The 25,098-nt window shown below is 55.7% G+C and overlaps 1 protein-coding gene and 1 long non-coding RNA gene across 3 annotated transcripts in view; one reads left to right on the top strand and one right to left on the bottom strand.

Moving 5' to 3' along the window:
• Positions 1-1,037: 1,037 nt before the first annotated feature.
• INAVA (innate immunity activator) lies at positions 1,038-21,980 on the bottom strand. 2 transcript variants are annotated; one of them, XM_023247625.2, is made up of 10 exons: positions 21,674-21,980; positions 15,246-15,394; positions 14,379-14,503; positions 13,751-13,867; positions 12,805-13,027; positions 8,306-8,359; positions 7,263-7,473; positions 6,865-7,038; positions 4,336-4,993; positions 1,038-2,985 (listed from the first exon to the last, which is right to left on the bottom strand). In XM_023247625.2, exons 1-10 carry the CDS (start codon positions 21,874-21,876, stop codon positions 2,893-2,895), a joined length of 2,007 nt encoding a protein of 668 aa, XP_023103393.1. In that variant the 5' UTR covers positions 21,877-21,980; the 3' UTR covers positions 1,038-2,892. The 2 variants fall into 2 exon arrangements, with proteins under 2 accessions (XP_023103393.1, XP_023103394.1); XM_023247626.2 differs by lacking the exon at positions 21,674-21,980 and adding an exon at positions 18,336-18,528.
• Positions 10,820-25,098, top strand: part of LOC111558359 — a 29,383-nt gene continuing 15,104 nt past the window's right edge. Inside the window, exons 1-2 of the long non-coding RNA XR_002739148.2 lie at positions 10,820-11,298; positions 20,433-23,342. This is a non-coding gene — a long non-coding RNA (uncharacterized LOC111558359). The remainder of the gene's footprint in view (positions 11,299-20,432; positions 23,343-25,098) is intronic.

The raw sequence follows: 25,098 nt of genomic DNA, 5'->3' as shown, positions 1-25,098 counted from the left end.
CTGGTTGCCTCCTCGGAACTCCCCAGCACTTGGTCGCTTTCCCTGGGCCTAACTCATCCCAATTGTCTACAATACAGAATCAAGCGCCCTGTTATGAGCACTTCCGTTAAGTTGAAGATCCTTAGGTCCACAATTAGGACGCTCACGCCTCCAGAGACCCCTAGAGACCTGCTCCACCCACGCACCTCTACCCAGAATGGAGTCTCCCCCAAGCCTGAGAAAGCCAAGCCCCTGAAGCCCACAGATTCCCCCGGCCCCCAGGGCTCAGCACCCAGGGCCAGGCTGGAGTCACCCCTACCCGTAGCCATCGGCCCTGTGTGTGCTGTGGAGAGGGACAGGCAGGCAGGGACCCCTTTACCTGACACACCGGGCACCTCAGATCCAGGGCACGCGCTTCTCCCGGGCATCGTGGCTCCAGGGGGCGCTGTGCCCCGGGTCCTATAGCGGCCCCTGCAGGGCCGGCAGGGAAGTGGGCTGAATTGGAGCTTTCCTCCCCCTCCCCTCCCCCTCCCCGCACAGGTCCCCAGGTGGGAGGGGCTGTGGGCCACCCTGCCCAGAAGTGGGGGAGGAGACCTTGTGGAAAGCGCCTCTCCCCACCACCCCAAGGAAACTCCTGCGTTGTAGAGCTTTGGAGAAGCTCCTATTTCTCATGGAAACCTCCACTCTGGGCAGGCCAGAGCTCCTAGAACCGCTTCAAGGAACAGGAGACTCAGCCCCACTCATCGCCGTCCACTGCCTAGCCTGGCCTGGGGGAAGCCTTCAGACTTCCTGGAGCGGAAGTCCCTGCCGTTGAGAAAGTGGCTCCCAGAGCCCATCTCCTCAGGCCCTGGGGACCTAAGGAGCTCTGGCAGGGACTGTTCCTCATTCCATCCTGCCAGGGAGCAGAGAACCTCTACCACCCCGGCCATCCCCCTGCTCCCCAGGGACCAGGCCAGACCCGCTGGAGACCAGGCGACTCTGCCTCCCTGGGCAGGCATCTTGAGGGCTGGGCAAAACCTCTGCTCAGAAAACTTGGCACAAAAGAACCCTTCATCAGCTCAGGCCAATCACAAAGAACAGACTTTATTGACATATTTGGCACTAAAACCCACACAGTTCCAGCCCCGCAGCCAAGTATGCAGCCACTTCGCAACTGCACCAGGCATTACACAGGACCAATAAGTTAACATAAAGGACCCTCATGTGTGTGTGGGGGGGGGGGGGGCGGTGGTGGGCTGTCTCCTGGCTCAGCCTAGGAGCTCTGGGCTCCCAGGAGGACACGGGGAGGGGAGATAGCTTTACACCAGGGACAGGCGCTCAGAGATAAAATGGAAGAGAACAGCATCCAAACTAGGACATTCTAACATAATGGGGCCAGAGTCCACCCAAAAAGGAGGGAGCTGCAGGATGTGGTAAGAGGTCAGTGACAGAAATGTGGGTGCTTCCCCTCAGGCTCTCCTCTCCTCCCCCGGATTCCTGACAGGCCACCTAAGTTCCTCCCTCGGCACCCTTGTGCAGTTGGCTACACTGCCTTCTGTCCAGTGGGGAGAACTGTGTTTCTTTGGGGTCAGGCATCAAAGTGATTGGGGGTTTAAGTTGTATTTGTAGTTTCTGTCCAAGTCCAGGCCACTCAGAGGGGAAAGGGGTCTGCATGGGCAGAATCAGAACTCCGTTCTTCCTAACACCACCAAGCTTCAACTCTGTGCTTTCTCCTTGAGGCAGGAGATCTGAGTATGTGACCAGGCAGCAAAAAGGCCCTGGGACGAGAACCCAGAGACTATCGGATGGTCTTAGCACAGGAAGTGTCCAGGCCTGCTCAAGTCTTAGCAGATGGGATGATTAATGAACGCCCTTAAGAGTGAGTATTCCCATATTTGTAAAAATAAGGACTTGCTCTCTTTCAAGGAAATCCAGTCTCAAAAGCAGAAGCACAGCTGGGTGAGGGGTAAAAAGGGCAGGGACCCCTACCCCCTCCTAGGAGAACATGCCACAACAGTGGTGCCTCTCCAAAGATATCTGGAAGGTTTTCGTTTTTAGGACGATAATGAAAAGATGACAGAGAAATGGGTGGGGTTGCAAGCTCTCACGATGCCCAGAGACGGTGGTCAAAGCGTGGGCTGCTCTCCACCAAACACCACCACGGGCCAGCCCCCAGCCCGGGCCTCCTAATGCTACAGTCCGGTGAAGCCTCAAACGTAAGGCTCAGAGGTCTGGGTAGATGTGGGAGCCCACACGGCACAGAGAGCATATGGTGAGTGACTGGGGGCCCTCCAGAGGGGGTTATGGGGTGAGGAAAATAGGGCCCAGGGAGACAATACTCCACCAGGATGTGTGGTCTTTAACCTACCACTTCGTGTGTGCATCACAGAGCACATTATAAAGGGGGAAGAAGATTCTCCCCCTGTCAGGCACCCCTACAGTACCCAGAGAGCTGGGAAATGGGGGTGGTGAGGCGCACTAGTGTGCCTCCAGCGGCAGTGAGACAGGAGCTGTTCTCCGGGGAAGTGCTCTGAGCCAGAGAATAGTCTGTGAGGAATCCCGACGTGGCCCTCTCTGCTCCACGTGTCCCCTGCCACTTGTCTTGCAGAAGGAGACAAATGCTGTCAGTCAGACAGGCAATGCCTTAAGTCCAGTAGACCAAGCTCTGGGGAAGAAAGCATCATCATATTATTGGGATCTTGAGGACAAATCACAATATAAATCCTAAGGCCAGGGTTTCTGAACAAAAGACATTTAAAAAAAAAAAAAAAAAAAAAAAGGCTCAGCTCCAGGTCATCGACCCGCGATGGGGTAAAGGAGCCGAAGAAGGCACTCGAGGCAGGGAGGTCTCGGCTCCAGCCCTGCTGTGGAACAGTCTTTTCCGGCAGCCAGGTTGAGGCATTCAGGGCACACGGTGGTGACACCCGGCCTTGGTTACACCTGGCTGATGATCTCGCCGTTCTCAGGCACAAAGACTTGCACAGGGGCCCCTTCGGGCGATCTCCGGGGCACATACACTGTGGTCACCTGCCGGGGTCAGGAAGAAAGGAGAGATCTGTAAGCAAACCAGGAAGAAACGTCAAACAGCAAACACAGGTACACCATCCCTTTGCCTTAAGGACACTGACTGGCAGCTTCAGGGGCCCAGGCACTCAGCCCCTGCCTTTCCAGGAGGTTCTATGTCCCCCAGTGATCACCCTTTATCCATTTTCCACTCCACTTTCTTTGGGGTGTGCCAGGCGCCCTGCCCTCCTCCTCCCCGCATTTCCTGGGCTCACTTCTTGTCACCCTCCCTGTCTGGCAGGTTGGGATAGGCTGGGCCTGGGCTGAGGACAGGTCCAAGCTGGCAGGAAGGCAAAAGCACGTCAGCTGGAGGGTGCGGCCTGGGACCCAGGCCAGGCCGCTGCCAGGCCGGGATGCCAGCTGCAGCCCAGAGACCTGGTGGGTGGGGGAGGGATGTGCAGCTGGGCCTGGTAGGGATCTTGGGTCTCAAAGAAGCAGCCTGTTGGTAACTTCTGGAGGCTGCAGAGCCCTCCATGCCAGGGAGAAAGGAGACAAGACGCATGTGTGTTATCCCTACTTCCAGAATGAAGAAACTGGGTCACTGAAACCAGAGTGGGCAGCCTTACCTCATGTCTACCTTACCAATCTGGTCCTTGGCGGATAAGAATACCGCTTACTTATACTTACTCTATACTGTTCTGATCATTTTACACATAATAACTCATTTAAAGTTCATGGCCCTCTGAGATAGTTGTCCAATCATTAATATCCCTTCCAGGGAGCAGGGCTGAGATTTGAACCCCCCCCCCCCCCCCCCCCCCCCCCCCCCCCCCCCCCCCCCCCCGTAGCCTGGCTTGAGAGGCTGATAAGCCTGTGCACTTAACCATTAGCCACCCTGCTTCTCAGCCCTGCAGCCAGGAGGGCCACCGGAGGGGACGTGGCGCCACAGGCAATCACAGGTCCTGGCTTCTGCAAACACGTGTCCAGACTCTCCCTTTGTCCTGGGCCTTCACATCAGGAAACTTGGGGGTTAATTCGGATTGGACTTCTGCTTCTGAATACAGGCTTATCTGCTTTGCGGATCATCTGTGGAGCCCATAAGGAAAAGAGTCCCGCTCTCTTCCAGGATTACCTCCACCAGTGCACGTGGGTGAGCGCTCTTGAGCTAGAGGCAAAATTGGGAGGTGCGTGGGGGGAGGGGGGGGGTCACGAGTGCCTTCCAAAGCCAAGAGGAAAGGTTCTGTGGCTTGTCCTTCCCAGCTGGGGACGGCGCGGCCCCCAGCCTAGTGGCATCAAACCTCTCTACTCTGGGGCCCGCTAGAATCGCAGCCCTCCCCCAGCTGGAAGGCCCCGTGACCCCGGGGCCGCCCGTACCTGTGTCCGGGGAGCAGGGGCTCGCGCGAAGCCCTCTCTCCCGGGGGGCAGGCTCCGGACGCGGAAAGCCCCCTGGCGGTCCAGCGAGTGCGGGCGGCCGCTCCGGAGGCGCGCGCGCTCGTGCCACGACTTGAGCTCCTCGGACACGGCCGCCTTGCTGAGCGCGCGGCCCGCGGGGCTGTCCTTCAGGGAGGGCGTCCGCACCAGGCGGCCGCGGGAGGCCACCAGCCGCTGCCAGCGCAGCGCGGCCGCGTCCTCCTCGTAGGCGGGGCCCAGGGCGGCGCGGCCCAGCTCCCACTCGCCGGGCGGTGGCAGGTGGCTCTCGGCCACCAGCACGTAGCGCCCGGGCGGCGGCAGCAGCTTGGGGTAGTGCGCGCCGGCCGGGACCCAGGCCCCGCGGGGACGGGGCGGCTCGGGCGGAGACAGGGGCCGCAGGAAGGAGATGTCGGGGCTGCTGCTGCCCGGCGACGTGGGGTGCGAGATGCTGGAGACGTCGGAGCCGCTGTCCTCCGAGCAGGAGTGGTAGGCGGGGTGGGGCAGCGGGGGCTTGGTCGGGGGGAAGCAGGAGTCGGGCACCGTCACCGTGTAGTGAGTGGGGCGGCGGCGGGGGAAGGCGCTGCGGCCTCGGCCCTCGGGACCCGCCCGGAAGGAATCCATCCTGAGGGGGGAAGGGGAGACGCACTGAGTCGGGGAGGCCGAATCTAGTCCTTTGGGCCTGGGGTGGGGGTGGGGGGGTTGGTGAAGATAAACAGGTGAGGCAGAACCTCCCCCGCCCCCCTCCAGGAAGCATCCAGACACCCTCCTGGCCTGGTGTGCCATTCAACGTATCCCTCCTGCTGCATTCACACTTCTGTGCTTTGTGCAAAGCGTGCCACGGCCACGTGGGCTATTTTCAGCTGCTTTAGGGACCCTGTGTTCAGCCACATGACACCCACAGAATCCGTGGTCAGGTATCTAAGCTGGACCTGTAAAGCTGTCATGTGGTAGAGACCGTGTGAAGGAAGTAGATGGCCATGCACAAGGCAAGGAGAAGCCTTAGAAGAAACCAACCCCACCCTGATCTTGAACTTCCAGCCTCCCGAATGGTGAGACCATAAATCCCTGTCATTAAGCCACCCACTCTGTGGCATGTTGTTCTGGCGGTGCCACCAAACTACCATAGGGGGACTGCACGCAGGTCGACCCTCCACAAGGGGGCAGCCCAAGACCCGCAGGGGCTGAAACCCAGCCCCTTTTCCCAGTTTGCACAAAGGCACTGTTTGTAAAATAGCCCTGGGAGTATGTAAAATATAAAATTCATGGCCTGACTTGAGAGCAGTTGTCCCAGGCTGCACCCAGTCCAGTGCTGCCTGATGAGTGAATTTAAACTGACAGAAGAGCCCAGCAGTGGTGCCCAGGGCTTTCCGTGGGGTGTAGCTAACAGTGCCTTTCATAACGCTGTCACTGAAACTATCACCAAGAATACTGATAAAGCACTTGGAAAATAACATACAACTGACTCTCATTATTTGCAGATTCTGTATTTGCAAATCCCCCCCCCCCCCCCCCATAGTCAAAATGCATTTGTAGCCTCAAAGTCAACACCCACAATACTTTTGTGGTCATTTGTGGACGCACACACAGAATGGTGAAGACTTTGACATGCCCAATAGGCACATTCCCAGCCGAGACCGAACAAGGCAATGCTCTGACTCCTTGTTTCGGCTTTCGTACCATAAACGAGTATTCTTGCCACAGTCTATTTAGTGTCACGCGTTTCATATTCTTGTACTTTTTCTTGGTGACTTCACTGTTTAGAATGGCCCTAAGCATAGTGCTGAAGTGCTGTCTGGTATTCCTAAGGGCAGGAAGGCTATGTGTGAAGGTGCCTTCAGTAGAATATACATAGGAGATGAGTTTTATTCGGGCATGAGTGACAGTGCCATTGGCCAGTTCAATGTTAATGGGTCAACAGCATATATTAAATAAGGTGTCTTCAACAGAAACACACATAAAACAAGGTTATGGACTGATCGATTGACAAAAATATTGTGACCAGAAGCTCTCGAGAGCCTCACCCTGTGCTTTCCCTAGGAGCAATGGTTCAGTATTGCTACTTTACTGTCTGTGGTGACTTTATAGGACATCAGACTCCCACAAATAATGAGAATCGACTGCACATCAATTGAGAGAGTGAATCATCCACTGTCAGCGACCAGTAATACAACAATCTTAAACAGTTGCAAAAGTATGTATCTACCAAGGCACATATTCTCGTGCCATAGGAGAATATAGGTTGGGGGGGGGGGGGTTGGAACTTGAATTGGGTTGTGCAGAAAACAGCTTGCTTCACAAGTGACTTGCCTCTGGTTTTGCTGATTATGGCAAAGCCTCTATTGAGAGGTGCCCCAAGAAGGGATGGAGAAGCCACAGTACTAGCCATGTGTCACCCAGTCCCACCTGTATCCTGGAAGCCACCACCCTCCAAATGTAAGCTCTCAATAGTGGGTCTCGCCTCCCCCTGCATCTCTGGGGTGACCTGTCTCTTACCTCAGAGACTGCGCCTGGCCCCTCCTCCCCTGCATCTCAGGGGTGGCGGGGGCACTGGTGCGGCCCTGCCGCTGGCCAGGAACGCTGCGGATGGGAACCACATGGTAGGAGGCAGGCTCCAGCAGCCATAGGCTGGAGGCACCGGGCCCGTCCTGTGGCGTGGTGGCTGGGCTGCTGCAAAAGAATTAGGGACAGGTCAGTGGCAAGAATGCCTCCATTCAGGGCGTCAAGCTGTGCAGAGGAAGGGGGCACCGTGGAAGGGGGCCCCAAAATTCACATCTCTCACCATCACACAGTTAAGGAGAGGGGCAGTCTCCCACGCCTTGCCCTGCCTGTACCCCCCTGGCCAAGCACAGCTCCCACCCACTTCCAGCCCTCCCCTTCCTCCCCGTCCTGACCTGGACTCGCTGTTGGGTTCAGAAGATTTTCTGGGCTTCTCGTAGGGATGGTCCAGGCTGGTCTCCTTCCAGGGACTGTTCTGGATGGGGGCCCGCTCCAGGCCCCCAGTCTCAGGTCCTGCTGGCTTCAGCCCCTCCAGGCTCTGGGGTGGGAGAGGCCGGGAAGGTGGAGCTGGGGACTCTGGGGGAGGTTTTGGCACTTGGGATTCCTCTGCGGGGAGTGAAAAGAAACCTGGTGAAGGCAGTGGCCAGGAAATCGGCCCAACAAGAACCTCTGTGGCCCACGCCTTGCTCTTCCTCCCACGGCTGCTTATCTGGCTGTTCCAGGCTGTGGCTCCAGGCCCAGATGCTCAAAAATGTTTTGTTCTCCTTTGGGACTTCCTCACCCATAGCTCTATTTTACACCTGCCTCCTTTAAGAAACCTTCCCAGATTGACTGCCTTTAGTTCACATCATTCCACCTTCTAACCTTTGCTCCTAGTATTATATCTGCAGCTACCTTTCCGCTTACCTAATTTTCTTGTTCATGCTGTGCCCAGGTGCACTATTTCCTTATTGACCTGGACACTCCCCTACATAGGACTGCGCTACCCTCTTGGTCCACCTTGACCCCCAGCATCCTTAAGGTTTATAAACAGGGTTCTTAATCGATGGACAGTGTTTCCTTCCCCAGTGCCATCCTCTATTCAAAGAGGGCAAGGATTGTGGCCAGATGGCTCTTAGGGTCCCAGGGCAAAGGCAGGGACCCCAGAGCCCATAGGCTCTGCTAGAATTCACCTTTTCCTTCCCTGTCAAAATGATTGAACTTCTAGAATGGCAAAGGGTCAGCACATCCCCACCCTCAAATGAACGTGTGCAAGGGCACATAGAAATTAGCATCAAGTAGGAGCAGAGACCTGGAGCCCAGCCCGGCACTCCTGCCTTCACTAGTTCAGTAAATCTCCACTCCCCATTTGAAGTCCTTAGCAGTGAAGTCTGCCAAAGCCCCACTGTCTTCTGTTATGAGCCCAATCCTGACAATAGGCCTAAACTACCCCTCTCACCTTCCTCCAGGAGCAGCCCATCTGATAGAGAGCTGTCATCTGAGGCGCTGAGCTCTGGAAAAGTCAAAGAGGAGAGAAAGAGGTGAGGAAATCAACTCCTAGATCTGGCTTATCCGGCAGTATTGACCCCACCCCCTTCCCGATAGCATCCCGTATCAGGAAATACCAACTGTGTACTAAATACTATGTTAGATATGAATTTATTACTCGGAAGTGGGAAAAAAAAATCAGAAGCTAGGAGGAAATGGGAAGCCTGATTTCAATCCTAGCTCTTCTATTAGCTACACAACCTTGAATAAGCCATTTCAATGCTCTAGGCCTCAGTTTCCCTGTCTGTAAGAAAAAAAAAAAAGCCAGGGCTTTTTCTGACAGGGTTTCTCAGCAGTGGAAGGGAAAGGTGAAGTGTCATTCTGGAAGGCCTTTGGGATGGAAATAATTTGCCTAACGTTTCTATAGTCTTCTGAGATCATGAATACAACTCAACTCAAAGACCCCAAATCTGAGAAGCCCTGCATTACCAGTACCAAGGGCAGCGCAAAGTGGCAGTTTGAGTTGTGGAGTTGTGGGATCAACTCACAGCGATCTGATTCTTCACTTGGTGATACGGCAAGTCACTTGCATGAAATGGGAGTGTGACATTTCTGCATGGCACAAGAGCAGCTGTGACCCAGGAAATCAGAGGGAACTTACATTTGCCATTGCCCTTGAACAAACTGAAACATTTAGACCCTGAGAATACTCTACTGACCTGGATGGAATTCACAAAGTATTTTCAACTATGTTTGATAACAATGATGAGGGGAAATGAACAATAGCCAATATTTCTGTTGTACCAGTAGTTTTCTAAGTACTTTATGTATATTAATTTATGTCATCATAACCACCGTGTAAGGTAAACACTATTATCATCATGTAACAGCTAAGAAAACCAAAGTTTGCAGGAACTGAGTAACATGGCTTAGGCCAATCCACCAAAAGGTGACTGAGTCAGAATTCATACCCAGACAGTCTGACCAGAGTCTGGCTTGTCACCGCTACCTACCATTTATGGGTTCTCCTGTTAGCTAGCATCTAATGCACAAGTCATTATCTAGAAAGTTCTAAGACAGTTAAACAATTCCAGTCATCTTAAAATCCTTTGTACCACGACTGGTAAACTATGGGCCCTTGGGCCGAATACAGTTAACTCACTGTTTTTATAAATAAAGTTTTATCGAAACACAGCTACAGATTTATTTACATAAGGTCTGGCTGCTTTTGCACCACAATGGCAGAGTTGAGTAGTTGCGACAGAGACCTTATAGCCCATGAGGCCTAAAATATTTACTGAGCCTCTATAGAAGTTTGTCAACCTTTGCTCCACAACTTAAATGAATTAAAAAACTCTACCCAGAGTAGTTCTTAAACCACGTAGGGCATTCTGCCCAAGGAGCTGGGCGACTCCCAAGTAGCCAGCTAGGCCATGCTGTGCTTGGCTCGTACTAGCCTTTGCTTTGGGGTTCAAGTGAGGCTACACCCTTTTACTGAATTCTGGTTCTTTGCCTCTGATCTTTTACAAAACCTCGGAGAATAAAGAGTATTCTTTTTTACAGATCTGTCAAGTTGAAGAATTTGTGGGACTGTTACTATCATGGTCCCGTGATGCAGCTGGGGTTAGTGTCATGTGTTTGGTTTGACTCTATGATCTGGGAAGAAAGACATCATCTCCCATCATCCCTAATCTTCATAAAAACAAGCATGTCAGAGACTCATTGGCCAAACAAATGCAATGCAAAGAGGGTGATCTGGAGACCCGCTGCTTTTGTAGAGTTAAGACATGGAGGGAGCACATCTATCTGCCAGCCAAACACAGCCGTTCCCGAGGGCCGCTCACTGTCTCAGCCACACTGCCCCAACCCAGCCCCGGATCAACCTCACCCTGCCCTCAGTCCAGCACTGGCAGCTGGACCCCCCAGGTGAGGAGGTAACTACAGAGGTCACACCCACCAACTCTGCACATTCTCAAAGGCCGCACTGTTCAACGCGTCGCCACTAGCTGCATGGGGGTTATGTTAATTAAAATGAAATAAAATTAAAAATTCAGTTCCTCGGTCAAACCAGGCACATTTCATATGCTCTAGCGGCTACTATAGACAGCACAGATATGGAACATTTCCATCACCGCAGAAATTCCAATAGATAGCATTGCTAAAGGAAGGTATTGTCAGTCCACAAACGCATTCCGAGCACCTACTAAAATTAGAGGTGTGTGTCATGGGGGCGTAGGGGGATTTCTCATCAAATTCACTGTGGTGAATTAGTTTAACACCTGACTGCTCCCTGCCACCTGCAAGGTACTAGCTAATTACCCCCACTTGGCATAATTAGTAATTATCCTAAATTGAATAAGCCTTGTGTGGAGACCAAGGGGGCAGGGTGGCTTTTCCTTTTCTTTTTTTTTTCTGTTTGCTTTTTTTTCCTTTTTAATTCAAAACACCTCTCAGCTCCTAACTAATTATTAATCCCTTTCTACTTCCTCCTTCTGGGGAAAGCACAGCTGGGCAGAGGAGCCAGAGAAGGAATCACTGGTCTAGAGCTGCTTCCTCCTGCGCTCCCAAGGCAGGACATTAGAACCCAGGACCTCAGGCCCACCGGCAAGACAGGGTTTGAAGGTGGAGGGTGCAGCGTCTTTTTCTCTGATCTGGAGGGTGAAAGGTGGCCGCTACCCCAGGTTTCTTCTCTACAGCTGAGTGCACCGAGGTTTCAGAACCGCCTGTCTCCCATGGAAGGTTAACGAAAGCTCCAGGCACGTCCTGACCCGCTCATACCCCCAACGAGAAGCATCACTGGTTACAATGGCAGCAGCAGTGTGATATCCCCCCACACCCTCTGCCACCCCAACATCTGCAGGCTGCTGAGCAGTATGGGGCTGGAGAAGACACAGGAGGGGCTGAGGCAAACTGGGACAGGGGCACTTCTCACTCCCCCACCGGCTCCCTACCAGCACAGCGCAGGTAAGCCCCTCAGGGACTTCCACAAGCCAAGTCAGTGGCTGCCTTTCAAGGGGGGGGGGGCTCAAGTCCTGGGGATCCTGTCGGAGTGGAGGGAGGATGGAGAACTTCTTTTCCATCTGAGCCTGGGAGACCAGAGTATTGTCTTGCAGCCAGGCCAGAGCCAGTCGACCCAGAGAAGTCTGGCCCTCTGAGCCTGGGTCAGGTGCACGGTCTCCTGGGTTTACTGGGTCAACTGTCACACGGAGGTGACATTCTCGGCTCATTCTCGACTTCTGCTGGAGGTGACCTGGGAGGTGTCTGGTCACACCCTTTCTCACCTACATCAGAGACAACGTGCGGCAGCGGGGACTCTGGAGACCTGTACTAGGAGCATCCCCTTGCCCACAGCATGGGCCACGGGGCACGGGGGGGTTCTAAATATGAGCGTCCCCAACCAGAAGAGGAGAGCAGCCTCTGTGAAAAGCCAACCCAAGGTGCAGGGGTAGGAGCCGGAGGGTGTGGGAGAAGTAAACAATTCCCCAAGCCCAGACCAAGGCCTTGGTCTCCAGTTCCAAGGATGGCCCCAGGCCACCCCTCCCTTCTTCACCCCAGGTCCCTCCCCTACAACTGGGCCCCATGAGAGGCCAGGGGTTGAGGCAAGCGACGGGCATGATGCCGTGAGAAGTAGAAGGTAGGGCTGCGAGTGGACTTGACAAGCTGGGTTTGCATCAGGAGAGGGCAAAGCCAACACAACTGAGGGCTCAGAACCACTTGTTGGAAGGTAACCCGGGCTGGGTGCACCGGTGTCCAATAATGGCAGGTCCTGGGCAGGGACGACTTTCTAGGTGCCCCACAGCCCCAGGTCTCTGGGCCACGGGGCCCAGGGACTAGACTAGAGGCACAGTAAGAGCAAAGAGCAGAAGTGGAGGGATTCCCCTTGACCAGGGTGGTTCTAGATGCTTAAGGGATGGTGGGGTGTGGCACTGGTGGTGCTGGATTTCAACCTAAACATCCCACGAGTAGCCCTGGGTCCCTGAGCAGCCTCGCTCAGGCCGGGGGACAGTACGTCAGCTCAGAGCCTCAGGCTCACGTCAGCCTCATGCTTCCTGACCATATAAGCCAGCCCCTGGGGCCTGGAGGGCAGGAGGGTGGACCTGGCTACCGCAGCTGCATAGACCCTGGGAAGAAGCTCGAAGTCAGCCTGGGGAGCACCTTTCTGCCTAGAAGGCCTTCTTGAGGGCAGTGGGTTTTGAGGCGGACGTGGAAGGAATGGGACGCTTCCTAAGGAGATTGGGGGAGAGGGCCTCACGGGATGGAGAAGCCCTGGGCCACAGCTTGTTGGGGTTGCAGAGGGTCAGGATGGGGTAGAGGTGGACCGAGGAAGCAGGTTTCCCAGCTAAAGCCAATCTGGACTATGAAACACAGTGCTGGGCACGAAGGCGAATGCAGTGGCCCCGGGGCCATGCCACCCAAGCTCACACGAGGCCCGCGTGGCCCGGGACGGGACTCTCAGGGCGACTGGCTCACCTCGGCCCAGGGGCAGGGCAGCGGCGGGAGGGGGCCCACTGGTGCGCCGCTGCTCGCCCAGGCAGCGCTCCAGCTCCCTCAGCTTCTTCTCCTCCTGCAGCATGGCGTGCTTCCGCTGCCGGCGGGCCTGCCTGCTGAGGTTCCCCTCCCGGCACAGGCGGCGGGCCGCTTCGGCGATCTGTAGCTGCAGGGCTAGCTCCCGCTCCAGGCCGCTCAGGGGGTCCTGAGGAGTGGGAGAGGCAGGGGGCTCAGTGGCCGTGGGGACCCAGGGAAGGGCCCCGACGGACCCCCAGCCCGGGAAGCAGACGGCAGCACAGGCGGCCCTGGGGCCCTGGGGCGGAAGGTGGAGCGGTGGGAGGTGCCCGAGAGCAAACCTGTGGGCCCGAAAAGCCGGCACGGGGACCCACCCGCCAACCTGCCCACTGAGCCGGGCAGAGCGGGCACCAACGTGGGCCTCTCTCCCTCCTGACCCCAAGGGCCGGGCAGGCGAGCCCAGGGGACACTTGCCACCTTTCGCACCACGGGGAAGGAACCCCGGGGCCCGAGCCGCCCCCTCACCACCTGCCTTCCCCGCTGAGAAAGAGGACAGCCCTAGGGGCCAGAATAACCTGTTTAAATGGGCCATTGCCTCCCTGGGCTGGTGGTTGAGCTCTTAACTGATCTTCTGCCTACTGGCCCAGACAAACCCAGGGTCCTCTCGTGAGTCCCCAGCTCTTGCACACCTTCCCCATGGCCACTGGGCTACATGTGAGTGGGTGCCCCTCATCGACACGGAGCCGAGCACCCTGACTGGGTGTGATGGCGGGGGGCGGGGGGTGGTGGAGATTGCCAAAAACCAGGAGAGGGCCCTGTGCCTCAGAAGCTGCCCCTCCAGACGGTGAGGCCTTGGCTCAGGGATCAACATTTGGGGGGGTAGGTTGAGAGACAGCCCCCTGAGGTGCCTCACCTCTCTGTGCAAGGCCCGCTCGTCCAGTTTATAAGCTGCTCCAATCCTGCGGCGGACCTTGGGGGCCTTTTCCCCTGGTTTGAGGGGATACTCGGCCGGCAAGACACCCGTCAGCTCCTGCAGTGGAAGCAACGTCAGCCAGGCCCCGCTCCAACTGCCCAGCCCTTGGCCAACCAAGCATAGCCGGTACCCCCTTTGCCTGTGCCCATCCTTCCCCAGAGGCCCCTGCCCACTCCCCACCCCATCCCGCCCCCCAGGCCTGTCTCACTGGCCTCTTCAGGGCACCCTCCGCATTCCCTCCTCTTTCCCTTCTACCTTCTGCTCACCCCCGCCAGAGATCTACTCTGGCCCTGGTTACATTCCCACAGGCACCTCTGTCAACTCCCTCTGTAGCCCCTCTGTCTTTCCCTCCCGTGTCTGGGGGCCCCACCTTGGCTACTTCCTTCGCTCAGGGCCGCTCAGGGCCCAGGTCAGGGGCTCCAGGCACCACACCCCCATCTGATTTCCAGAACTCTCCCACAAACGGGGTTCCCTTCCCTCAGCCCAAACATCCCCAAATGTGGCTCTAGGGCTCCCCCCGTTAACCCCAAGTTATTGGGAGGAACCAGGGGCCGGCCGAGGCTCTCACCGCCTCCCTGAGGCAGAGTCTCTTCAGCTCCTCCAGGTGTGCCTCCAGCCGCTCTTCCAGGGCCCTCTGCTGCTTGCGCACCGCGTGGGTCAGCTCCTTCACCGGGGACACCGGGCTGTCAGGGCCTAGGGGGGGCCACAGGGCACTGGCTCAGGGAAGCCGAGGTGGGTAAGCCCCTCTCAGACACTCGTTAGCTATCCCAGGCCCACACGTGTACACACACACACACACACACACACAGCCTCATGCCTGCCCGCTGATCGCAGATCTCAGGTGCTGCGGCCTGTGTCATAACCACAAACGCCACATCTCCTGGCTGTCCGAGGTGGCAACATGACAGCTCAAAAGGAAGGGCCGCCTCACCAGGCCATCTGCAGGTGGTGGGAGGGCTACCTGGTCAGGGCTCCGTTCTCACCCTTCCCACCCTCCACCCACACAATTCACTGCTGCCTCCTCCTCTTCCTTTCTCCCTCTCCCTCTCTCTTTTTCTCTCTCTCATTCACACACATGCTTCTTTCTTCTCTTCTGTCAGGACCAGACCAGGCCCACAGACTCAGGCCAACCAAAGAGACAGGACCTTTCCATCAGCCAGATAAGATTTTTCTACTTCTTAGTAATCACTAGGGCCAGAGTTGCAGAGACCTGTTCCAGATAGGATCACACCTCCAGGCCAGACCATCCAGGAAAACTGCAGTCCCTCTCATATTTAGCCCCCAGCAGAGCCCTCTCCCACCCCTCCTGCCCTCCCCCTACTCCAGTCTTCCAGCTTCTCAGCCTGGCCGGCCCTGGGGCCTGGGGCCTAGGGCCTGGAGCCTCAGAGAGGCAGGGCTAGGGGGCCCATGTGGCGGGATTCCCCAAACCACTCACCAGACTGCAGGATGATGCCACTGTCAGTGTCGCTGACCTCATCCTTACTCTCCATGGTGGATTTCTGGGAGGAGGGGGCACAGAGTAGGGAGGGGTGACACCGTTCCCAAGCTGAGCCAGGATGTGTCAGTGGCCTGCAGTTTCCCCAGCTTTTAAGAGAACAACAACAAAAAGATAGATGTGAAACCCCTTAGTTCCAAACAGAGCCTAAGGATCAGATATCTGAGGGCACGGGGAGTGGAAGTGAGGGCCATATTTCTGGAACAGTCTGGCCTGGGGGGTTCTCAGCTCTGGGGGTGCTACCGAGAAGGCTCTGTGGGCCTCACCAGCAAAGCCGCTCTCGGGGGCTCTCTGGGCCCACCCTAGCCTCCTGCCTCCTCCTTCTGAGAGGGGCCTCTCAGCCCAAGAGAGTCAACAGCAGCGGTGGCCACAGGGACCACTGAGACTGGGGACAAGGACAAGGAAAAGAGCAAGAAAGAGAATGAAAAGGAAAAGATAAGAAAAAATGGGTGGGAGGACAAAGCAAGGAGGAAAGGAAAGCAGGAAGGGGAAGATGTCTTCTTGGGGCACAGCCGTCGATCGCCATGGGCTGACCGTCCTCAGCCCGAGAACCCAGGAGGCATGAGACCCATCCTGCTGCCCCAGTGGGTGACAACACTTCAAACCTGGCTGGGCACTGGGTACCCACCCAAGCCTGTGCTCTCGGGTCCTCAAAGCCCAGGCTGCCCTGCCCTCTGGACCAGGGTATGCATCCAAAGGCAGGTGCCAGAGAGCTGTCCCAAAGTTCTGAAATAATTCCCAAGCCACTATGTCTAGGAGACCCCTCAAGGAGGAGTCAGCTGAGATCCCCTATCCCCCACAGCCAGAGGAGACCTGGCGTGTGTGTGTGTGTGTGTGTGTGTGTGTGTGTGTGTGTCAGGGTCACGGGGGAGGGGGAGGGGCTGTGTGACTAGAGTGGAAGCCACCCGAGGACAAGAAGTCCACCCACTCCTCTATCTCCCTGGAGCACTTGGGTGGCACAGGTACAGTCTCAGCGTGTGTCGGCCCAGCTAGGGGTACCAGTCTCCAAAACAACACCTGCTCCTCACCGAGCCCGCATCCCTGGGTCAGGGTCTCAGCTGGCCGCGGCCTGGTAGCTGTTGGCTGGAGCAGGGGTAGGGAGGGGCGGGAGGAGCCCAGGCAGGCGGTCTGGAAGGAGAGCCCAGCCACCTCCTCACTGAGTCAGCCCATTGAGCAACAGTCCAAAAGTCCTCCTGAGTTTCTGTCTGGAGCTTATCCTGCCTCCCCACGGCACAGGGCCACGGGGTGGAGGAGGTGGGCTCCACCCCTCTGCCACCAGCCAACAGCAGAGGCAAGTCAGCCCTGGGAAAGCCGAGCACAACACAAGGCCAGGAGAGGGAGAAGGGACTTCGAACAGCAGGTCCCCAGTAGGACCTCTGCCTCTCGAGACTGGAAGAGCAGGACCGATGGAGCGCTTTTATAGACCTCCATAAATGGCACAGGCCAGCGAAGTACCGTGGGCAATAGCAATAAAAAGGTAGCCTTGATAACAACATGTACCTGCACTGTGAAATTGCATTTTTCCCAGAAAGTCCAGACAATGGATGATAGGATGAAAGAAAGAAAGAAAGAAAGAAAGAAAGAAAGAAAGAAAGAAAGAAAGAAAGGGAAAAAAGAAATGTTTACGTAGGGCCTTTGTAAACATGCCAAAGAGACCAGCCCGTGTTCTAGAAACCCAGAACAGGGTAATTAGTGTGAGAGTTACCTCTGCATGGCCCATCCCTCCCAAACCTTCATGCCCCCTGGAGATGAGAGCAGGACAGAGGGGCAGGCGGCTCACCCACCTCCCACCCACCGCGGGCAGCCTCTGACCTTCCCCAGAAGCCAGGGCCCGGGCCCAGCCAGAACTAGGAAGCAAGGGTGTCTCAGCTAGCACGGTGAGCGTTCTGCTTTGCACAAGGGAGGAGGTAATGTGGGAGAGAAGCCATGAATTAGTCACACTTGCTAATTAATTATTAACCACGAAGGAGTTGCCTTGGCAAGTTACGATAACTCAGCCCCTGCTTTCCTCCTTGACTGGTGCGGTGTGTAGGGTTACGCAGACAGAGGGGTGGGTATGAGAGGAGAGCCCCCTTGGCACACCCCCTCTCCTCCAGTGTTCACCGCCAGGGTCAAGGGCACACGCTGCCAGGGTCTGATGCTGGGCACACTCTGGGCTAACTCACGGCTCCAAGCGAAGCAAAGAGCACAGGACCCAAAGTTGAGAGCTTCAAGTTGTAGTTCGGCTACTGCCTGTGTTGTCCTGAGAAAGTTACCTGGCCCGGCCAGCCTCCTTTCCTCGTGGACGCAAAGACTAGACAGTGTCCAGGGAAGGCCCTTTCCAGCTCCCCGCTCAGAATCTGGACCTCTTGGACAATGCCGGGCTGAGCAGGAACCCCAAACAGCCATGTAGCAGTCGCCCTCATGTGCCCTGCCAAGGCAGCCCTCCTGGCCGTGGGGACCCTGCCCCGGGAGCCCAAGGGATCAGCTCAGCTCCCGCCTCCACCAGCACCACAGGAGTCCCTTGAGCCTTAGATATTTAAGGCATTGCTTTCAGATAAAGGCAGTTCAGGGAACATGCCCAACCCCTTCCCAACGCAGGAATCTCTCCCTGCCCTCCAGACCCTCAGCTCTAAGCGGCAAGCCCCAGGGCTGGGTCCTAAGAAGCAGTCCACCTGACTGAACAATGTCCCCAGGAAAAGGCAGACAGGAAAGAAGAGGCATAGAGGAAGGAAGGGAAACACCGGTGCAGCGTCCCTCAGGCTGAGCCACTGAGGACCCTCCTCGATCACCCGTGTGCCCCCGAAACCAGGTCCTGGGCCTCTCGCTTCTTCCTGTGGAGACTGAGGCCTGGGGACTACAGCAAAACTGTAGCAAACCTACAGCAAGGGGCTCCTCATCTGGGCCCCCCAACACCCCCCTATCATCCCACGCCCCAGACACAAGGCGGAGGAGGAGTTGGTGACGGGGGCTACTACAGGGGCTCCCCCCACTCCCGGGCCGGCCTGCCCCCCAGCCCCAAAGACCTGTTCCACCCTGCCCTGCTCTCACCTGCTTCTGGGGTTTAATCCAGGATTCCGGGAAACAGCCCCGTTCCCAGGTCAGGGGGCCGAGGGGTGTCGCATGTCGCCTCAGGGTGTCCCAGGCCACAGGCCAGTCTCCCTTGTGCTCTCCTCTGACCTGGCTCCAGCTCTCTACTTGCCGCTGCCGATGGCCGCCCCTCCCTCTGGTCCCGCCTGCTGGCCTGCCTCCCTTTCCTTGTAGGCTGCCTTTCCTCCTAGGCTGCCTGCCGGGCCAGGGGAACCAGGTTACTTGTTACGACTTGAGTCAGAGGGGAGGAGCAGGTGAGCAAGTCCTTCCCTGAACTAATCCTGCCGTGGCTGTTGCCAGCAGGCAGCTCCTGGGCCTCTAGCCTTCCGGGGGTGGGGTGAGGAGGGAGAGAGGGGCTCCCCGTGGAGGAACCCCAGAAGAAGGCAACGGGGGGTCATGTCTTCATGGCCTCAGGGGACTCCAATGCAAAAGTGGTGAATGGTTAGGGCACACAATTGCTCTCCTAACCCTTGCTAACCCTTAGCAAGGAGAGAGGTCAAGGCATTCGAGACCCCCAGAAGCAGGGTGAAAGGCCACCGTCCATGGGGAATACCAACAAGAAGTTGACAGAATGACAAGAATAGGTCATGATTCTTTCCATACACAGTCATGGAAAGCAAGGCCTGGGTTTTGTCTCTCCCAAATCAGGTTTAAGGAAATTTCAGGCAAGGCAGTAACTATGGAAGTCCGTATGGGAAGGCTCTAGGGTCCCCAAGAAAGCAAGAGTGGTCTCTCTTTTCATCCTACTCATTTCCTCCCAGGATCATCAAGGCCTATTTATTTCTTACATCCATCCCTCAACAGGGTCCACAGCACACTAAGCTGAACCCCAGTCCTAGCCCCTACGCCACAGGAGAGCCACTGGACCCCAGGCTCTAAATCCACTCCCCAAACATGAGGGACCAGGGACCGAAACGGAACTTGTTTTCTACAGAAAACAAGCCCCCAGGTCTCCCACCCCACTGATCCTCAGACAAACCCAAAACTGTTTAGAATTCAGCCCACTTCTTTGGGGGAAGCAAGGCTACCTGTGGCTCCACGTGGAAAACACACAGACGTGATACAGATTAAGGACTACACCCCTCAAGGCTTACATCGCACCACCTCCCTTTCTCCCACTCTGATGTTCCCACTGTGTCCCTTCACGCTGGGGGTATCAGCACCTCAGCATCTCTCTGGATCGCTCCCCTCTCCCAGCCCCATCTCCAAACGCCCTCCCCTTCCCCTTCCCCTTCCCCTTCCCCTTCCCCGTGGCTGGGCGGGTAGAAGTGTGCTCCACCAAGTGTCCCCTGTAGAGCAGAGCTGTGTCACCGGACAGAGTTCCTGTCTGCCTCCTTCCCTTCACCTGCATCCCCCACAGTCCCTACACACATACCCAGCTCACCTTCACATCCTATACACACCCTCTTTCCAAACAATGCTAGCCCCAGAGTCCTCCAGGCTGACCACTTCCTCCTCTCCCCAGGCTGAGGCTACGGGGGCCCCCCCAACCGGGGGCAGACCCTTCCCGTGATGTGGAGCCAGCTTTGGGTGTCCCAAAGAGCCTGCAGCCCTCCCCTCCCCCTACTGGCTTGTCACATTCTTCCAAAGAAGACAAACAGAGAGACTGACTCTGAGTGGAACTAGTCCCCTTCTTCCACCTTGCCCATCCCCCAGCTCCAGGTGGGGGGTGTTGGAAATCTCTGGAACCAGCCCATGGCATGTTTTTTAATGCACAAAAAAGAAATGAAGAGAATCACCAGGAGAACGAATTATATTAAAATACAGTTCTAAAAACAAACACATAGTAATATATAATGCTTCTTTATTAATGTTAAACGGGATGTGGCAGTGGATAGTTTCATAGAAGCGATGAATGTAAACGATGCTTCGAGACAGAACAACTGCGATGTGACCGTAAACTATCTGTGAATTCTATCAACGGCAAAGCCACAGCTACTGCCAATGGTTTCTTGCCTTCGTGATTGAAGGCAATGTTAAATTTTTGTTAAAGGTTGGTGTGAAATAAAGATATTTCTTCCCATCTAAGTTCACAAACCCTCTGAATTCTATCCACAGATGCTTTGGTGCCCGGGACCCAGTGAAGAACCCCACTATCAGGTAATCCCCCCTCTCTGAGTTCAGAGGAGAGAAATGCAGATAATCAACTCACCGCATTGATCCTCTGGAATTTTTGTAAACCCCCTGCTCCCTCAAACTCACATGCAGCATTTCCTGACCCAGCAGAACGTGAGGTCTGGAATGCGACTAGCCAACCAATTCTCCCAAGAACCCTAGATCCAATGGGTTGGATCTCACTGTCTGCCAGGCCACTCAACGCAAAATACCAAAAGGGAGGTGGATAGTACCCCCAGGAGCTGGCTGGGGTTCAGTGCCCTGCTGCCCGCTGGCCTAAGGGATCAGGGTTCTCAGATCAGTGCCCTGCCCCAACCCCCAGAGCATCAACACCCAGAGCACAAGTTGGTGAGGACGGGGAGTGTCCTTGAATAAAGTCAGAGTACTTGGAATCTGATTGTTCAAAGGAGAAAAACTGCATCTCTTTAGGATTTTCACTTCCCAAGGAGAAGTGCTGCATCAGGAAACTTCCACACTGTGGCCATCCACTCCCACAGTTTCAAAAAGTCCCTTTGAGTTTCTTCTGATGCACGAGATTGGAAGTTCTTGAAAGCAAGAGCCTCATCTACCATCTTCACATTGCCTCCAGCACCCAGCAAAGAACGGTCTCAGGCACTCCTAAGATCCCACTTAACGAATTCACAGATCAATGGTCAGCCGCCGGAGCCAGCAGTGCAGAAAGAAGGGGAATAGCCCGGGACCCTCAAGGCGAAGGAGGGTGGAAGAGGGTCCCTTAACTGGTTTCTTTCTCCACTCCTCTCCGTCCCCACTGGGAAAGGTGTTCGCCTCCAGCAGGCGATGGTGGAGTGGGTTCTAGCCAGGAATGCGCCCTGAAATCAGACCTCTCGGCTTTCCTTAAAAAGCCCCTTTGTCCGGTCCACCCTGCTCCCCTCCCCCACCGCGCCCCTCCGCATCCAGGCGGCCCGAGACTTTGCTCCTTTTGTTTGGCTGCTTTCTGGCTTCCCGGAACCTGGCCAGGGGATCCACAGGCGTGGGGAAGGTCGAAGGAGAAGGGTTGAGGAGTCGGAAATGTGCACTTTGGGTAGGAACTTGAAATTCCCACCCCCTTTGTAAATCACTCCGTTCCTGGTAGGGCCAGCTCTGCTCAGGCCACGGACCACGGGTTCAGGAGCTGGAGCCCCCCAGTTCACCCGCGCTGCGTCCCCCTAAGTTTTCCCCCTTACCTGTCCCATGGAGCTCTGGCGCCGCCCGCCTGTCCCCGCGCCCCCCGTTCCTGCCTCGAAGCTTCAGGACCTGTTTGTCCAGGCCATCTTCTCTCTCCCCGACCCTCCTCCCGGCCTTCCCTCCCGGGAGGTATTTCATTTAACTTCGGCATTTGCAGCATCCCAAATGTTAAAGATCCCAAGACATCTGTCCCCTGGGGCATACCAAGGCCCAGAGGAAAGAGGGGAAAGACGCAAGAAGGGATTCGAGATTCCGATCCAAGAGTCGGGGCGGGACCCCATGGCGGGGTGGTAAGATGCCAGCGAGAATGGGTACCCTTTGGGGACCCCGGCCCGGGGGGGCAGGACTGCCCCCTTCTCCCGCTTTGGGACGCCGGCGTGGCGGGACACCCCCGGCACTACCAGTTTCCTCCGCCCAGGCGGGAGGAGGCTCCTCTCTCCGGCCGAGGGCCGCCTTTCATCCGCGCGCTCCGGCCTGGCCGGGGGCCGTTTCCATTCCTGGAGACCCCGGGGTGAAAGAAAGAGCGGAGCCGGCAAGAGGGCGCCGCGCCCCTCCCCCGCAGGCCCCGTCCCCCTCCCCGCGAGTCCGCTTCCCCTTCGCTGGGCTCCGCGGTGCTGCCGAGCCACCGCGCGCTGGCGCAGCCGCAACCGCCTCCCCCTCCTCCGGCCCGAGCCCAGTCCTCCTCCTGGGCGCCGGCTGGCCGGGCTCCGCCGCGCAAGGAAAGGAGCCCACTCCCGGTGAGCGCCTCCTGCTGTTACCGCTAGCCTGGTGCCCTCCCTCCCTCCATCCGTTCACTCACTCTCTCTCTCACTCACACGTCCCTGTTTTCATTTGTGCGAGAAGTTTATGGAGCACCTACGAGTGCCCAGCACGGTGGATCAAAGTTCAAATTCTTCCCTGGATGATTCCCCAACCTAGGCGAGTAATCAAGTAGCAATAGCATCAATGAAGCAAGGGCTGAAACTCAGAGCAGAGAGAGAGAGGCCGTGCGCGCGGCTGGGCCAGGCTGAGGGTCGCAAAGTCTGGCGGGAGAAGGCATGCGCCCGGGGAACTGGCGGGAGAATGCAAGAAGGACCTTGAGGCAGCTATGACGGGATATACAAACGCATAGTGGCAAAGAAGCACGGGGACCTAGGAGCTGCGCGGACCTTAGGGTGTCGGATGAGGAGGGAGGAAAAGAATGAACACAAAGACAAGGCTAAAGTGGCAGGCAGAGGTTCATCAGGAAGCAGGGCAGCTCTGTCTGGTCGTCCACGTTTCCACCATACTAAGAGGGAGGGCGCACCCGTGTTCCACCCACCAAGCTGTGTGCCCTGCCTAGAGGTGGTGGCTTTTTCTCATTTGTACATAAGGCACTATATGAGCTAAATTGACTGAAGAGCCTCGTGGGCTAAGTAAGGATTTAAGGTTTTTATCCTGAAACTGAAGAGAAGCTAATTGTATTAGTCAAGGTTCTCTAGAGACACAGAATCAATAGGATATATGTATATAATACATATGAGAGAGAGAGAAATGGAGAAAGAGATTTATTTTAAGGAATTGTTTCATTCTGTTGGAAATGCCGTCGAGTCCAAAATCTACAGGGTGGCCTGACGTGCTGGAGACCCAGAGAAGATAGCAGTTCGAGTCCAGAGGCAGTCTGCTTGCAGAATTCCTTCTTCATCAGAGGTCAGTCTTTTTTCTGTTAAGACCTTCAACTGATTGGATGAGGCCCACCTACATTATGGAGGATAATCTGTTTTACTCAGTCGACTGTGGTTTGAATATTAATCTCATTTAAAAGTACCCTCACAGGGGCACCTGGGTGGCGCGCAGTCGGTTAAGCATCAGACTTTTGATCTTGGCTCAGGTCGTGATCTCTCGGTTCAAGAGTCGAGTGGAGCCCCACATCCAGCTCTGCACTGATGGTGTAGAGTCGGCTTGGGATTCTGTCTCTCCTTCTCTCTGCCCCTCCCCCACTTGTGCTAGCTCTCTCTGCCTCTCTCTCTATCTCTCTCTTAAAATAAATACATTAAAAAAAACTAAAAATAAAAATACTTTCACAGAGGGGCACCTAGCTGGCTCATTTGATAGATGAGTGTGCAACTCTTGATCTCGGGCTTGTAAATTCAAGCCCCACATTGGGTGTAGAGATTACCTAAAAATAAAATCTTTAAAAAAATAGAAAAATAAATATACCTTCACAGAAACATCTAGAATAATGGTTGACCGGATATCTGGGTACCACGGGCCTAGCCAAGTTGACACCTAAAATGATCCATCACACTACTGAAAACTGTCGATCCGGAACCTAGGCAGACTCCGTTTTAGATCACTTTCATGAATGAGCGAATGGAGTGGGGAGCATTCAGAAACAGCTTTTTAGGAGGTAGACCTGGCCTGACTTCACAGTTGACCGGCTACAGACGTGGCAGGGAAAAAGAGGGAAGAGTCTAGGGGTTCCCAGGTTTTTAGCTTGAGGGTTCAGCATAAGATGTGTTCACCTGAGGACATTGAAGGTAATGTCCAGTGAGCAGCCTGGCTGGGGGTTCTAAAGCCCCAGGAAGTTTGGAGAAGGGGGCTTGAGAGCCACTACAGAGCTGCAGCTCTGGAAGTAGGTAAAATCACCCAGGAAGGGTGTGGACGATGAGAACAGGACAGGGAAGGGGGTGGGATCCTGGGAACGTTTAAGGGGTAGACAGAGGGGAAAGTGCCTTTGAAGGTAAACATTATTGGGGCACCTGGGTGGCTCAGTCGGCGTCCAACTTCGGCTCAGGTCATGATCTCACAGCTTGTGAGTTCAAGCCCCACGTCGGGCTCTGTGCTGACAGCTCGGAGCCTGGAGCCTGCTTCTGGTTCTGTGTCTCCCTCACTCTCTCACCCTAACCCACTCACATTCTGTCTCTGTCTCTCTCAAAAATAAATAAACATTGGGGCGCCTGGGTGGTGCAGTCGGTTAAGCGTCCGACTTCAGCCAGGTCACGATCTCGCGGTCCGTGAGTTTGAGCCCCGCGTCGGGCTCTGGGCTGATGGCTCAGAGCCTGGAGCCTGTTTCCGATTCTGTGTCTCCCTCTCTCTCTGCCCCTCCCCGTTCGTGCTCTGTCTCTCTCTGTCTGAAAAATAAATAAACGTTGAAAAAAAAAATTAAAAAAAAAATAAATAAACATTAAAAAAAAATGAAGGTAAACATTATTATTATTATTACTCATGCAATGGGACAATTTGCTGAAATATTGATTTGCATTCCTTTTCCCTTCCCATTCACCCCTCTCTTTTGTCTGGGTGGAAAGTGGAAGCTTCCCAAAGGCCTTAGCCCTAAGCCTGCTGAGACAGTGCCAGGGGTCCCCAGGGACAAGGGCAGCGAGGTGGCTTTTGAGAGCCAGGAAAAAAAGGTGCGATGGCCTGGGAGCGCGAAAGAAAATGGTGTGTGTCCTGAGCAGCAAGG

This window comes from Felis catus, chromosome F1 (assembly GCF_018350175.1).
Source record: "Felis catus isolate Fca126 chromosome F1, F.catus_Fca126_mat1.0, whole genome shotgun sequence".
Classification (NCBI taxonomy): Eukaryota; Metazoa; Chordata; class Mammalia; order Carnivora; family Felidae; genus Felis; species Felis catus.
Note: the sequence above shows the minus strand (reverse complement) of the source record. Positions and strands in the feature narration are given on the sequence as shown.